General features: G+C 45.5%; 1 protein-coding gene across 1 annotated transcript in view; it reads right to left on the bottom strand.

The window, feature by feature from the left end:
- The window catches only part of fndc5 (fibronectin type III domain containing 5), a 30816-nt gene extending 17879 nt beyond the window's left edge, over positions 1 to 12937 (bottom strand). The window contains exon 1 of the mRNA XM_062962583.1: positions 12344 to 12937. Coding sequence (XP_062818653.1) covers positions 12344 to 12440 — 97 coding nt within the window. The 5' untranslated portion in view covers positions 12441 to 12937. The remainder of the gene's footprint in view (positions 1 to 12343) is intronic.
- Positions 12938 to 14653: the final 1716 nt, after the last annotated feature.

Below are 14653 nucleotides of genomic sequence, written 5' to 3'. Positions count from 1 at the left end.
TCCAACCCTACCAACTTATGGATATAGGTAAAGCTAGGTTTTCCCTTGATATTAAGTCCAGTCATGTCCGACTCTAGGGGTTGTGCTCATCTCCATTTCTAAGCCGAAGAGCCGGCGTTGTCCATAGACACCTCCGAGGTCATGTGGCCAGCATGACTAAATGGGGCGCCGTTACCTTCCCCCCGGAGCGGTACCTATTGATCTACTCACATTTGCATGTTTTCTAACTGCTAGGTTGGCAGAAGCTGGGGCTAACAGCAGGTGCTCACTCTGCTCCCCGGATTCGAACCTGTGACCTTTCAGTCTGCAAGTTCAGCAGCTCAGTGCTTTAATACACTGCGCCACCGGGGGCTCCTATTATTATTATTATTATTATTATTATTATTATTATTACAGCAGAGTCTCACTTATCCAACATAAACGGGCCGGCAGAACATTGGATAAGCGAATATGTTGGATAATAAGGAGGGATTAAGGAAAAGCCTATTAAACATCAAATTAGGTTATGAGCACCCAAACATCATGTTATACAACAAATTTGACAGAAAAAGTAGTTCAATACACAGTAATGCTATGTAGTAATTACTGTTAGCACCAAAATATCACGATGTATTGAAAACATTGACTACAAAAATGCGTTGGATAATCCAGAATGTTGGATAAGTGAGACTCTACTGTATTATTATTATTATTATTATTATTATATTACCCTATATTGTTGTTATAACAACAATGTGGATATAATGTTTTTCCATGTCCTTTGTGACTCCTTTTGGGTCAGCAAGTTCAGCAACTCAGTGCTTTAACAAGCTGCGCCACCGCGAGCTCCTAATCTATACATATAAGAGAGTGATGGAATCCTGGCGACCGCCAAAACAACAAAACTAAACTCCCCACAACCTTGACAACACAACCCATCATCCATGCCTCTAGGTTGATACAACAAAAAGAAAAGAAAAATAAAGTCCTAATTAGAGGGAGAGGAATAATTGTTTTTATCCAATTGCTGCCAGTTAGAAGGCTAAGCTCCGCCCACTTGGTCTCCTAGCAACCCACTCACCCAGGGGACAGGCAGAGTTAGGCCTCTTCCACACTACCTATAAAATACAGATTATCAGATTTTAACTGGATTATATGGCAGTGTAGACTCAAGGCCCTTCCACACAGCTATATAACCCATTTATAATTGACTTAATGTAAGATAAAACTTTTACCCTTTACCTTAACTACCACCAGTTCCTCAATACTTTATTTCCCATACCACCATACTTCGCCACAGCAACGCGTGGCCGGGCACAGCTAGTGGATATATGAAATGCTAAAATATGCCAAGAAGGCCACGGTGGTGGGTTGGATGGCCTCAAAGAACCCACAAAATCTTGCAGTTTCCAATTACAGCCGTCCACAGTCTCCTGTGGCCCAGAGATTACGATCTGCCTCCGATCTGCATGTGCTGTTCCGTGTTGCTTTTGTTCTCCCGCCAAATGGCAAAGGAACACAAATGTTCGATCCAGGTGCCCAAACAGCACTTGCCTTTGTCTGACTCAAGGCCCCAAATGGCCGAGGCGGGTCTGGGCTTTTGTGCTGCCGACGCACTTGGGAGACGGGTGGGCAGCCTTCGCTCAAAGACCCCATAAGTCAGCCGTGCATTCGACGCAGTGGGAGCTGGGCCTGCAAAGTGCAAGCGAAGGAAGGGCTTGAATGGCAAAGCGATGGGGGACGGAAGCCGATCCTTTCATACGTACTCCTCCGCTTCCAAGAAAAGCCAAAGGAGGAGAAAAAGGAATGGATTCGAGAGACAGAAAGATTGGGAGGGAGCAAATGCCAAAAAATGCATACAAAAGGTGTCCACACATTTCTCATTTCTGTATTTGGTGGTTGGCCCTAATCCCGGCAACTCTGGGTGCATCTACACTGTAGAATTAATGCAGTTTGTAAGTTAAAGGTAAAGGTTTCTCCTGACGTTAAGTCCAGTCGTGTCCGACTCCTGGGGTTGGTGCTCATCTCCATTTCTAAGCCGAAGAGCCGGCGTTGTCCGTAGACACCTCCAAAGTCATGTGGCTGGTATGACTGCATGGAGCGCTGTTACCTTCCCGCCGGAGCAGTACCTATTACAGTAGAGTCCCACTTATCCAACACTCGCTTATCCAACGTTTTGGATTATCCAACGCATTTTTGTAGTCAATGTTTTCAATACATCGTGATATTTTGGTGCTAAATTCGTAAATACAGTAATTACAACATAACATTACTGCGTATTAAACTACTTTTTCTGTTAAATTTGTTGTATGACATGATGTTTTGGTGCTTAATTTGTAAAATCATAACCTAATTTGATGTTTAATAGGCTTTTCCTTAATCTCTCCTTATTATCCAACATATTCGCTTATCCAACGTTCTGCTGGCCCGTTTACATTGGATAATCGAGACTCTACTGTACTCTACTCATACTCTGGGGGTTGGTGCTCATCTCAATTTCTAAGCCGAAGAACCAGCATTGTCTGTAGACACCTCCAAGGTCATGTGGCCACTGGCATGACTGCATGGAGTGCCGTTACCTTCCCGCCGGAGCAGTACCTATTACTCTACTCACACTCTGGGGGTTGGTGCTCATCTCAATTTCTAAGCCGAAGAGCCGGCGTTGTCTGTAGACACATCCAAAGTCATGTGGCCACTGGCATGACTGCATGGAGTGCCGTTACCTTCCCGCCGGAGCAGTACCTATTACTCTACTCACACTCTGGGGGTTGGTGCTCATCTCAATTTCTAAGCCGAAGAGCCGGCATTGTCTGTAGACACCTCCAAAGTCATGTGGCCACTGGCATGACTGCATGGAGCGCCGTTACCTTCCCGCCGGAGCAGTACCTATTACTCTACTCACACTCTGGGGGTTAGTGCTCATCTCAATTTCTAAGCCGAAGAGCCGGCATTGTCTGTAGACACCTCCAAAGACATGTGGCCACTGGCATGACTGCATGGAGCGCCGTTACCTTCCCTCCGGAGCAGTACCTATTACTCTACTCACATTCTGGGGGTTGGTGCTCATCTCAATTTCTAAGCCGAAGAGCCGCCATTGTCCGTAGACACCTCCAAGGCCATGTGGCTGGCATGACTGCATGGAGCGCCATTACCTTCCAGCCAGAGTGGTACCTATTGATCTACTCACATTGGCATGTTTTCAAACTGCTAGGTTGGCAGGAGCTGGGGCTAACAGCGGCCGCTCACTCTGCTCCCCGGATTTGAACCTGGGACCTTTCGGTCTGCAAGTTCAGCAGCTCAGCGCTTTAACACACTGAGCCACAGGAGGCTCCGATAATGCAGTTTGGCACCACTTTAAATGCCATGACTCAGTCCTGGGATTTTAAGGTTTGGTGCAGCACCCAAACTCTTTGGTCAGAGAAGGGGAAAGACCTTGCAAAGCCATGGCAGTTAAAGTGTGTTCCAATTGCACTAATGATACAGTGTAGACGCACTTGTTGTAACGCTGGATGCATCCCTGATTTCATTCTCACCCAGAGCATTGGGGTCAAGGCAACGAGAGGGTATCTGCCATCTTATATATATACAGTATTATTGCTCTGGGATCGCATAAAAAACAACTGCGAGGAAACACTTTGCTGAGATGTCAACACAAGATCTTTCAGCCTTTTCATAAAGTGCACAATTTGGGAGATCTCCAGAGCCAATGTTTACTATTTCCCCTCTATCTCCCTCTGAATTCTCAGCCCCAGGGTCCCATTTGCTCCTCCGCTGCTCCATATAGTATTGCAACAAAGGTTTCGCACACTTCAACTCCTGCTTTTATTATGAACCTCCGAGTAACAGGCAACCAGTTACTCAAGGGGACTAGACTAAGCCTGGAACCTGGACTTCCAAGCCATTTCTGGTGGTTTCGGCCCCTGGAAATTGATGCACAAAGAGGAAAGGGGCTCCTTCCAAAGCTGTGCATGGCCTGAAAACAACCCAGCAAAGGCATATGCCAAATCATCTTCCTTGCTCTCCAGCTGCTGAAAAAACTCCAATTCCAGAATCCATTCTGGAATAACCTAAAAGGTTATTGATCAGCCCTAGAAAATGAACCTAATTACAATATTTGCACTTGGCATTTGTCACAAGAAAAGGTGTGAGTTGAGTTTGTCCAAAGCTCCAAAATAAAGTTCAGGCTAAAACCCAAAGTGTGTTGAGTGTCCCACTGGAAGGTAGGACACTAACTAGCTGCCATTGATGATGCTAAGGTGAACCTCATAGAACGATAGAATAGACAAGATATTAAAAGAGAGACTTGGTGGTAAAAAAGGATAAAATAAAATATATGGAAGAATGATACAAGATAAGGAGTCTATGTATAGAATAATGGAAAACAAGTGGGAAAAGGAAGGGGGCCTAGGAAAAGAAAAGATAGAAAATATAGTCAATGGTTTAAATAAAATAAAAATAGACAAATATAAGGCATTAGAACTGAAAATAATTACGAAATGGTACAGAACACCAATTCAGCTGGCACACATGATTCAGGGATTAAATCCGAAATGTTGGCATTGTGGGAGTCGGGAGTCATGGTACTCTCATCTATGGTGGGAATGTGAAGAGAAAAAATATTGGAACCAAATTCTAACCTAGATTGAATTACATACTAATACCAAATTTGATATAAATATGCAAATTCTGTTAATAGGGATATATGGGGACAGAAGAATTAAGGACCAAGACCAAGAATTAATGATGATAATGTTTAGAGCCGCACATGCAGTAATAGCGTGGGGGTGGAAGGATAAAAAGAAATGGACACTTGAAAAATGGTATGAATATATATGGGATCAAATACAACTGGATATTATGGACATTATAAGAAACAAAAAAACATGGTTAGACAAACAGAAGAAAATTAAAGACTCCATTTAGTAGATGGCTACAGATTGTTAAACCATATGACGAAAGTTGGAAGAAAAAATGGGAAAGAATGGAAAGAAGGCTCATGTAACAAGAAAATAAGGTTTAAGTTGTCAACAGGGAAGGGGGTGGGGTGGGGGTGGGGGAGGGAGAAGGGAATGGAAAAGGAAAATGTAACTATGATTATGTATTATAAAATAATGATTAATAAAAATTCCCTTTGGGGAGAAAAAAAAGAATGCTAGAGTTGGAAGGAACTCCACAGGTCATCCAGTCCAACCCCCTTCTGCTAGGCAGGAGGACTCCATCCAAGCCCTCCCAACAGATGGTCACCAGCACTTTGCAATTGTGCCCAGAATTGGTCAGAAGAGCTACTGCAACAATAGAATTGTGTACATCCTGCAACTACTCCAGGCTACAATCTGTTTGCAAATGTTTGGGCCGGGCGAAGTTCCTGAGTCTTTTTAGAAAGCAGATCCACATAGAGGACTTTGCAAAAATCCAAATGGGATGCACATGTTGTTGTGTATGAGTTTGATTGACCAAAGACGCATGGGAGGAAAGGGGGGCTATTAAAGAAAGACAGAAGGCCAAGGTTTGGGTGACCCCCTTCCTGTCACTGGCACCTTGAAGCTATCTACTTGCCCAAAATCCCAAGATTTTCCCCTAAAAGCTCCACAATTTTCCCCTAGAAGTCCCACGATTTCCCCCTAAAAGTCCCAAAAATTCCCCTTAAAAGTCCCAAGATTTCCCCTAGACGTCCCATAATTTTCCCCTGGAAGTCCCACAATTCCCCCCTAAAAGTCCCACAATTTCAAAAATTCCAAGATTTTGGATGTATATGTGTGTGGAATATGTATAGAGGAAGCAAGGGAAAGCGGCTATCTGAGCAATCTGGATTTGGGCACCGTTGAGACCCAATGGATGCTTTATTTCCATTGGAAATGGCATCTCATTGAGGTGGCAAACCCATTCCAGATTTCAGTCTGAACCTAAGGAGCCATCCAGGGAGCAGAACCTATTTTGGATCCATCAGCATCTCCTTTAAAGTTCAGACTAAAACCCAGAACGGTTTCCTTCCAGTATCACAAAAGCCATCCCTGTTATTGGTTGTTCTTCATATTGGGAAAAAGGAGGGATGAAAAGCATCGTTGAAATGACTCAGAGGGTGCTTGGATGTGCAAAATACGCACTCAAAGCAAACAGAGATGGCTGTGTTTCTCTCAGAGAAGGGGAAAGGAAAAGACATTTGGAATCGAAAACATAAAGTCCTTTCCTTCCTTCTGTTGACTTTTTCGGTCGCAGCAGCTTGACTCAAAGGTGAGCTAAGGATAAGGTGAGAGGAGGAGATGGAGAAAGGAAGAGGCTATTTGAATCGCAAAGGCCTTCTTTGGTGTAGAAAGGCAACATTTTGCAAATACCTTCATAAACCTGAGACAGCTGGACGTCCAGAGTGATACCTTCCTTTGCATTAAGGGCACCTGTGTCTAATCCAAAGGTGCTTTGGATATTTGTGTGGACTAGGGCTGTGTTATTTTGCTATCCTGCTTCAAGCAAAGCCAATTGTTTCATGCAATAGGGAAAAGGATGAAGAAATGGTCTCCCAACTGATCCAGATGCAAAGGATGCAGGCAATGGGAGCCTTCTTTTGTGGGGATGGAATTAAAGGGCACATAAAAGGGCACCTCTGAGCCGGAAGGTTTTCCTGTTGCAAACAAGGCCAAGTTACATAAAGCTGTTGTGCAAGACGTCACCCAAGGTGTGCTGAAGGTCAAAGATAACTGGAAATGATGGGCAAAAATGCCTCCTCTCCTCCATCAAGTTGTATCCAAGGAACCCAAATCCCATCCTTTGGGAGAACCCATAGACAGCCGCTTAGTTTACATAACACAATATGAAACATGGCACGGTTCTGCAACTTGGGGAACAATTGCAAGCGTGGCCCCAAAGCCATAAGGATCAGGAGCTTGCTGTGCATTTTCAGGCCCGCCTCCCATCAGGAGCAAAAAGCAGGAATTCCAAAAGAGATGCATATTGTGCAAACATTTCTAATTAAAAAGTCTTTGTGGTCATGAACATGATGGACTTCCCTGGGTGCAAAATGAGTACATTGCCTCCCCTTGTTACTATTACAGTATTATTATTTGGAGGTGCCCCCGGTGGCGCAGCGTGTTAAAGTGATGAGCTGCTGAACTTGCTGACTGAAAGGTTGCAGGTTCGAATCTGAGGAGCGGAGTGAGCACCCCCTGTTAGCTCCAGCTTCTGCCAACCTAGCAGTTTGAAAACATGCAAATGTGAGTAGATCAATAGGTACCGCACCGTCAGGAAGGTAACGGCGCTCCATGCAATCATGCCTGCCACGTAACCCAGGAGGTGTCTACAGACAACGTCGGCTCTTCAGCTTAGCAATGGAGATGAGCACCAACCCCCAGAGTCGGACACGACTGGACTTTACATCAGGGGAAAACCTTTACCTTTTTAAACCTTTTTATTATTATTTGGAATTTCCTCCCTAGGGAGGAATAATGCAGTTTGACATCACATCAATTGCTGTGGCTCAATGCTACAGAGTCACGGGAGCTGTAGTTTTGAGCCTTCTCTGCCAAAGAGGGCCAGTGCCTCACAAAACTACAATTCCCATATTTCCACAGCATCGATCCATTGGGGTTACAGTGGTGCCAAAATGCATTGTTTTATTGCCAAACTACAACTCCCAGGATTCCGTAGCATTGAGTTATAGCAGTGAAGAGGGGATCTGTATTGTTTTCAGCCAGTCTCGTTATAAAGGATATAAATAACAACAATGATAATACCAAGCAGATGGGTTTTAGAGTCCTTCTTAGCACCAATGCCAATGGGTGCAAAGTGGAAGTCAACCTGTGCTTTGTCAGCTTCGTTTGATAGTTTGCTTTAGGCTGGCTGTTTGGATGCCAAGGAAAGAGAAAAGCAGCTAGGAACAGAGATGGAAAAAAAACTCTCCTTTTGTGTCCAATTCTCAATCCCACAGCGATTCGGATGGGGAATGGATTATGCATTTGCACAGCGATGCCGTTTGCTTGCTTCCGCAATGGGAAACCCTTGGGATTTATCTTTTAGGGGACCTGCCAATTTAGGGACCCCATTGAGCCAGCAATTGAGAACTACTTATCAGTAATGAAGAAGTCTAACTAAAATGATTCACTTAGGGAGACTCTGAGCCTCGAATGCAAAAAGATGTTGAAAAACATCACCTAATGGGTTTTGATGCTGCTCTTTCTGGCAAACCACCTGCTGCATTCATTTATTCCCAATAACTGTATCATATGGCAACAAAGGTACCAAAGTTTAGCAAGTGCATTGGGTTCCTCACAACCTCTGAGGATTCCTGCCATAGACGTGGGCGAAACGTCAGGAGAGAATACTTCTGGAACATGGCCATACAGCCCGGAAAACATACAACAACCCTGTAATCCCGGCCATGAAAGCCTTCGACAACACGTACCAAAGGACTTCTTAGGAAAACCGGGAACGGCACATGGGTTTAAGGAACACTCCTCCGGAACACCAATTTCCTAGCATTGTCATGATGAAAATGCATGTTGAAGCATCCCAGGAAATGCAAATACATTAAATATTCGCTTTCTGGATGCAAACGATTTGCCACAGTCCCCACTCTCTTGCAACGCTCGCTCGAAATCCGGAATGGGATAAATAAAGAGCCTAATTCTTTATTTTTGGGAAGGCGATGCTCTTGTTCATGTTATTCAATTGGGCACATCCGTGTTCCAGCTCAAGACAGGATCCAAGACTGACTTTTCAAAGCAGATGGTAAAACCCAGCATTGCCTTGCAATATTTTATATTGGAGCACTATCACTTGCCTCTAGCTTAGGCTTAGGCTAACTTTGGCCCTCCAGATGTTTTGGACTTCAACTTCCACAATTCCTAACAGCTGACGTGAGTTGAAGTCCAAAACATCTGGTGTCTTGAATTAATATTTTATATATTTTACTTGTTGTTCCTTTTAATGGCTCACTATTTTCTCTTTTTAATGCTTTTATTATTAATTCCTCAAATTGCGTTATTTGTTTTCCAGTTTTATTTCGGGCCCGCCAGTTTTCATTCCATTTTTCTAATTGAATCCAATGAATCCAAGAAATATTTATTCCTCTCAATTCTTCTCTCATTTTTACCTTTTCCATTTTTGTTCTATCCAATTTCCTACCCTTTTTAATTCCCTTTTTTTCTAATTCTTTATCTAGTGTTCCTTTTAGTTCCTTTAGGAAATCTTTTTCCATTATTATTGGCGTTAAAACTGAATTCTTATTAATTAGTTGTCCTTTATATTTACTCCATATTTCCATTATATTTCTTAATGATATATTTCCAATTTGTTTTATCTCTTTCTTTGAGATTTCCTTAAAGAATATGTTATCCTTCCTCCACTCAACTGCCTTATTCCCTGATTCCATCCATTCCAAACCTTCTCCATCCATCATCTTCTCTACTACATATCTTAATTGGTTTGCCTCATAATATTTTTTTATATTTGGAAGGCCCAATCCTCCTTCTTTTTGGGGGTTACCATTAATGATTTCAGAAAAGGAAATAAATAACTGGCAACAAATGATAAACAAATATTGCAATAATGGTAGAAAGAACAGATTAAACAAATAAATTTGGTACAACAGTCCAAAACATCTGGAGGGCCGAAGTTAGCCCATGCTTGCTCTAACTCTTTGGTCACTTTTGCTATTTAGCCAACTGACCTTTGCACCAAAATCTCAACCCAATGCATTTGCTAAACTATCTTTTTAGTGGTCCTGAGCATTTCAGGGAAGGGATACATAACCTGTATTTTAAAGTTGGCTTTCAGTTAGAAGATATCTATACAGAGCCCAGACGAAATATATTATGAGTTATTATGTTACCTGCAACATGTGTTTTTTTCTTTGATAATGTTGCTACTTATTAATATCCTTACTTTAAGTAAAGCATTGTAACAACTAAGCATTACGGAGTGCTGTGGTTTCATCCATAGTTCAACATTCAAACCGCTGCACCCCACCATACTATCTCTCAAGCCCTATCTACATTGCTATACAGTAGAGTCCCACTTATCCAACACTCGCTTATCCAACGTTCTGGATTATCCAACGCATTTTTGTAGTCAATGTTTTCAATACATCGTGATATTTTGGTGCTAAATTCATAAATACAGTAATTACTACATAGCATTACTGCATATTGAACTACTTTTTCTGTCAAATTTGTTGTATAACATGATGTTTTGGTGCTTAATTTGTAAAATCATAAACTAATTTGATGTTTAATAGGCTTTTCCTTAATCTCTCTTTATTATCCAACATATTCGCTTATCCAACGTTCTGCCTGCCCGTTTATGTTGGATAAGCGAGACTCTACTGTATTTCATTTTTTAAAACTTAAGCATAGCAACAGTGACACATATAATTTTAATGTCCGTATGCTTTGGATTTTAATGTACACATTGTATGGTTTTTACTGTTAGCCACTTTGAATCTCCATGGGAAGAGAAGAAGCGGGATATATAATTACAAATAGTAATTATAATAATAATACAGTAGAGTCTCACTTATCCAACATAAACGGGCCGGCAGAACATTGGATAAGCGAAAATGTTGGATAATAAGGAGAGATTAAGGAGAAGCCTATTATAAACATCAAATTAGGTTATGATTTTACAAATTAAGCACCAAAGCATCATGTTATACAACAAATTTGACAGGAAAAGTAATTCAATATGCACTAACTGGGGCCCCTGGTGGCACAGTGTGTTAAAGCGCTGAGCTGCTGAACTTGCGGACCAAAAGGTCCCAGGTTCAAATCCTGGGAGCGGCATGAGCGGCCGCTGTTAGCCCCAGCTCCTGCCAACCTAGCAGTTCGAAAACATGCAAATGTGAGTAGATCAATAGGTACTGCCTTCCTTCCCCAGTGCCCCCCATCCCTTGGTTCAGGTGGGTCTGGAAATGGGGGGCTGCCTCCAGTAATTAGGGTGGAAACCTTTCACATTTAGGACTCCCAAGAGGGCTGGGAAGTTTGAGAAAGGAGAACCCAGTGCCTTAGAGCAGTGGTTCTCAACCTGGGGTCCCCAGGTGTTTTGGGCCTACAACTCCCAGAAACCCCAGCCAGTTTACCAGCTGTTAGGATTTATGGGAGTTGAAGGCCAAAAACATCTGTTGACCCCAGGCTGAGAGCCACTGCCTTAGAGAGAGACGGGGGCCTTTCCATTTCCCCAGACCTTCAGGTATTTTCCTAAACATACAGGGCACCCAACAGGTCTGGGCAATAGAGGAGGCCTGAGGGGCCCTTGGCATTTGGAAGAGAAAACCGTGGGCCCCAAGTATCACCTGCCAATATGATTGATACCTGGCAGATACCTGGGCGATACCTGTGGCCCAGAAGGGAGGGTGAGGCTCAAGCCTTTCTCTTCCAATGTGAAGGGTCTCTCAGGTACCTGCTTTCAGGGGGCTTCCAGGAAGAGGGTGGGCATCTCCCCTTTTGGGCCCCAGATGAACTCTTCCCAGGTGATCCCTTCCCAGATGAGTCCTTCCCAGGTGAGTTCTCGCCCAAGTGATCCCTCCCCAAGTGATCCTTTCCCAGGTGAGTTGTTCCCAAGTGAACCCTTCTTGGATGATTCTTCCCATGTGAGCCCTTCCCAAGTGAACCCTTCTCAAGCGATCCCTTCCCAGGTGACTTCTCCCCAGGTGATCCCATCCCAAGTGAACCCTTTTCAAGTGATCCCTTCCCAGGTTATCCCTCCCCAGGCGATCCCTTCCCGAGAGATTCCTTCCCAGGCGATTCCTTCCCAGATGAGTCCTTCCCAGGGATTCTCTTCCCAGGTGAATATTTCCCAGGTGATCCATTCCCAGGTAAAGCCTGCTCAAATGATGCCTTCCCAAGTGAACCCTTCTCAAGTGATCTCTTCCCAGGAGAACTCTTCCTAGGTGACCCTTTCCTAGGTGACTTCTCCCAAGTGATCTCTTCCCAGGTGACCCTTTCCCAGGTGACTTCTCCCAAGTGATCCCAGGTGACCCTTTCCCAGGTGACTTCTCCCAAGTGATCCCAGGTGACCCTTTCCCAGGTGACTTCTCCCAAGTGATCCCAGGTGACCCTTTCCCAGGTGAGTTCTCCCCAGGTGATCCCAGGTGAGTTCGCCCCGTGATCCCTTCCCAGGTGACCCTTTTCCAGGTGACTTCTCCCAAGTGATCCCAGGTGACCCTTTCCCAGGTGAGTTCTCCCCAAGTGATCTTTTCCCAGGTGACTTTTCCCAGGTGTGTTCTCCCCAAGTGATGTCTTCCTAGGTGAACCTTCCCAGGTGAGTTCTCGCCAAGTGATCCCTTCCCAGGTGAACCCTTCTCAAGTGATCTCTTCCCAGGAGAACTCTTCCCAGGAGACCCCTCCCCAGGCGACCCCTCGGCCCGGGCCCTGCTTACCTGGGTCTGCCAGGGAGAGGGTGGCCCCGTTGAAGTAGAGCAGGAGGGCGGCGTGGAGGCAGAGGAGCCGGGGGTCCATCCTCAGGTGGGGGTCCATCCTCCTGCAGCCACATGGGCGGAGGGCGCCTCGAGGAGGGGGGGGAGAGGAGGAGGAGGAGGAGGAGGGGGCCCCGGATCAGAGGGCCCCGGCCGCCCCCCAGGAGGCCCCCATGGCGTCGCCCTCGCCCTCCCCGGCCTCCCCCATTTCAGCACCGCGGAGAGCGGCCCTGAGGAAGGAGAGCGGAGCCCGAGAAGGAAGAAGGAAGAAAGGCCCGAGGCCGCGTTCGCCTGCTCCTTCTCCTTCTCCTCCTTCTCCTCCTTCGGCGGGCAAAGTTTGGCAAAGGACGGAGGGGTCTGCCTCTCCGGGGGTCTCTTGCTTTGGGGCAGGGGCCTTGGAGGAGGCCGATCCGGGCGCCGGTGGTCTTCTTCTTCTTCTTCCTCCGCCGCCAGTCAGTCAGTCAGGCAGGCAGGCAGCTCCATTCATGGCAGGGAGGGAGGGAAGGAAGGAGGAGAAAGAGGAAGGGAGGGAGGAAGAGAGGAAGGAAGGAGGGGGCTGGAAGGAGGGCAGAAGGAAGGATGGTGGAGAGGAACCAGCTAAGGCGGTGCCAAACTGCATTCATTCCACAGAATAGATCAGGCATGGGCCAAGTTGTCTCCTCCAGGTGTTTTGGACTTCAACTCCCACCATTCCTAACGGCCTCAGGCCCCTTCCTTTCCCCCCTCAGCCGCTTAAGCTTATTTCCCATGCTCAAGATCCTGCAAGGCAGACTCCAGCAATACATGGAGCGAGAGTTGCCAGATGTCCAAGCTGGGTTCAGAAAAGGCAGAGGAACCACAGACCAAATTGCCAATATCCGCTGTCTAATGGAGGAAGCCAGGGAGTTTCAGAAAAACATCTACTTCTGCTTTATTGGCTATTCTAAAACCTTTCACTGTGTGGACCGTAACAAACTGTGGCATGTTCTTGGTGGTATGGGGATACCAAGTCACTTTGTCTGTCTCCTGAGAAATCTGTATAAAGACCAAGTAGCCACAGTAAGAACAGACCACGGAACAACAGACTGGTTCAAGATTGGGAAATGAGTACGGCACGGGTGCATACTTTCACCCTCCCTATTCAACATCATGTGACATGTGGGGCTTGAGGAATCCAAGGCCGGAGTTAAAATTTCTCGAAGAAACATTAACAACCTTAGATATGTGGATGATACCACTCTGATGGCCGAAAGTGAGGAAGAGCTGAGGAGCCTTATCACCAAGGTGAAATAAGAAAGTGCAAAAGCTGGGTTGCAGTTAAACATCAAGAAAACCAAGATCATGGCAACTACATTTATTGATAACTGGCAAATAGAGGGAGAAAACGTGGAGGCAGTGACAGACTTTATATTTCTAGGCGCGAAGATCACTGCAGCCAGGAAATCAGAAGATGTTTCCTTCTTGGGAGGAGAGCAATGGCCAACCTTGACAAAATAGTGAAGAGCAGAGACATCACACAGGCAACGAAGGTCCGTATAGTGAAAGCAATGGTCTTCCCCATAGTGACCTATGGATGTGAGAGCTGGACCATAAGGAAGGCTGAGCGAAGGAAGAGAGATGCTTTTGAACTCTGGTGCTGGAGGAAAATCCTGAGAGTGCCTTGGACCTTGGCAAGAAGATCCAACCAGTCCATCCTCCAGGAAATAATGCCCAATGGCTGCTCACTGGAGGGAAGGATATTGGAAGCAAAGTTGAAGTATTTTGGCCACATCATGAGGAGACAGGAAAGCTTGGAAAAGATCACGATGCTTGGGAAAATGGAAGGAAAAAGGAAGAGAGGCCGACCAAGGGCAAGATGGATGGATGGTATCCTTGAAGTGACTGGGTTGACCTTCAAGGAACTGGGGGTGGTGACGGCCGACAGGGAGCTCTGGCGTGGACTGGTCCATGAGGTCACAAAGAGTCGGAGACGACTAAACGACTGAGCAGTAGCAGCAAGGCCAGGGACAAGCCATGAGAGTCAAGGCAAAGATCCACCCAGAGGGAAAGTGTTCTTACCATACATCAATGGAACCACCAACCACATTGGGAAGCTGAGGAAGAAACATGACCTACAAACTATTTCCAGACTCACTAAGAAGATCCAACAAATGCTACGTTCCAGACAGGAAGCAATCAGGTCCAGCTGATGCCTCCCAACAAAGGATTCCCCCAGGCAGTAAGCAGCCAGACCTTGAAGCTGCAAGGCTATTCAATGCTAATCAAGGTGGCCAGTTGCAACACTCTCACCTGCCT

Source organism: Anolis carolinensis, unplaced genomic scaffold (assembly GCF_035594765.1).
Source record: "Anolis carolinensis isolate JA03-04 unplaced genomic scaffold, rAnoCar3.1.pri scaffold_10, whole genome shotgun sequence".
Classification (NCBI taxonomy): domain Eukaryota; kingdom Metazoa; phylum Chordata; class Lepidosauria; order Squamata; family Dactyloidae; genus Anolis; species Anolis carolinensis.
Note: the sequence above shows the minus strand (reverse complement) of the source record. Positions and strands in the feature narration are given on the sequence as shown.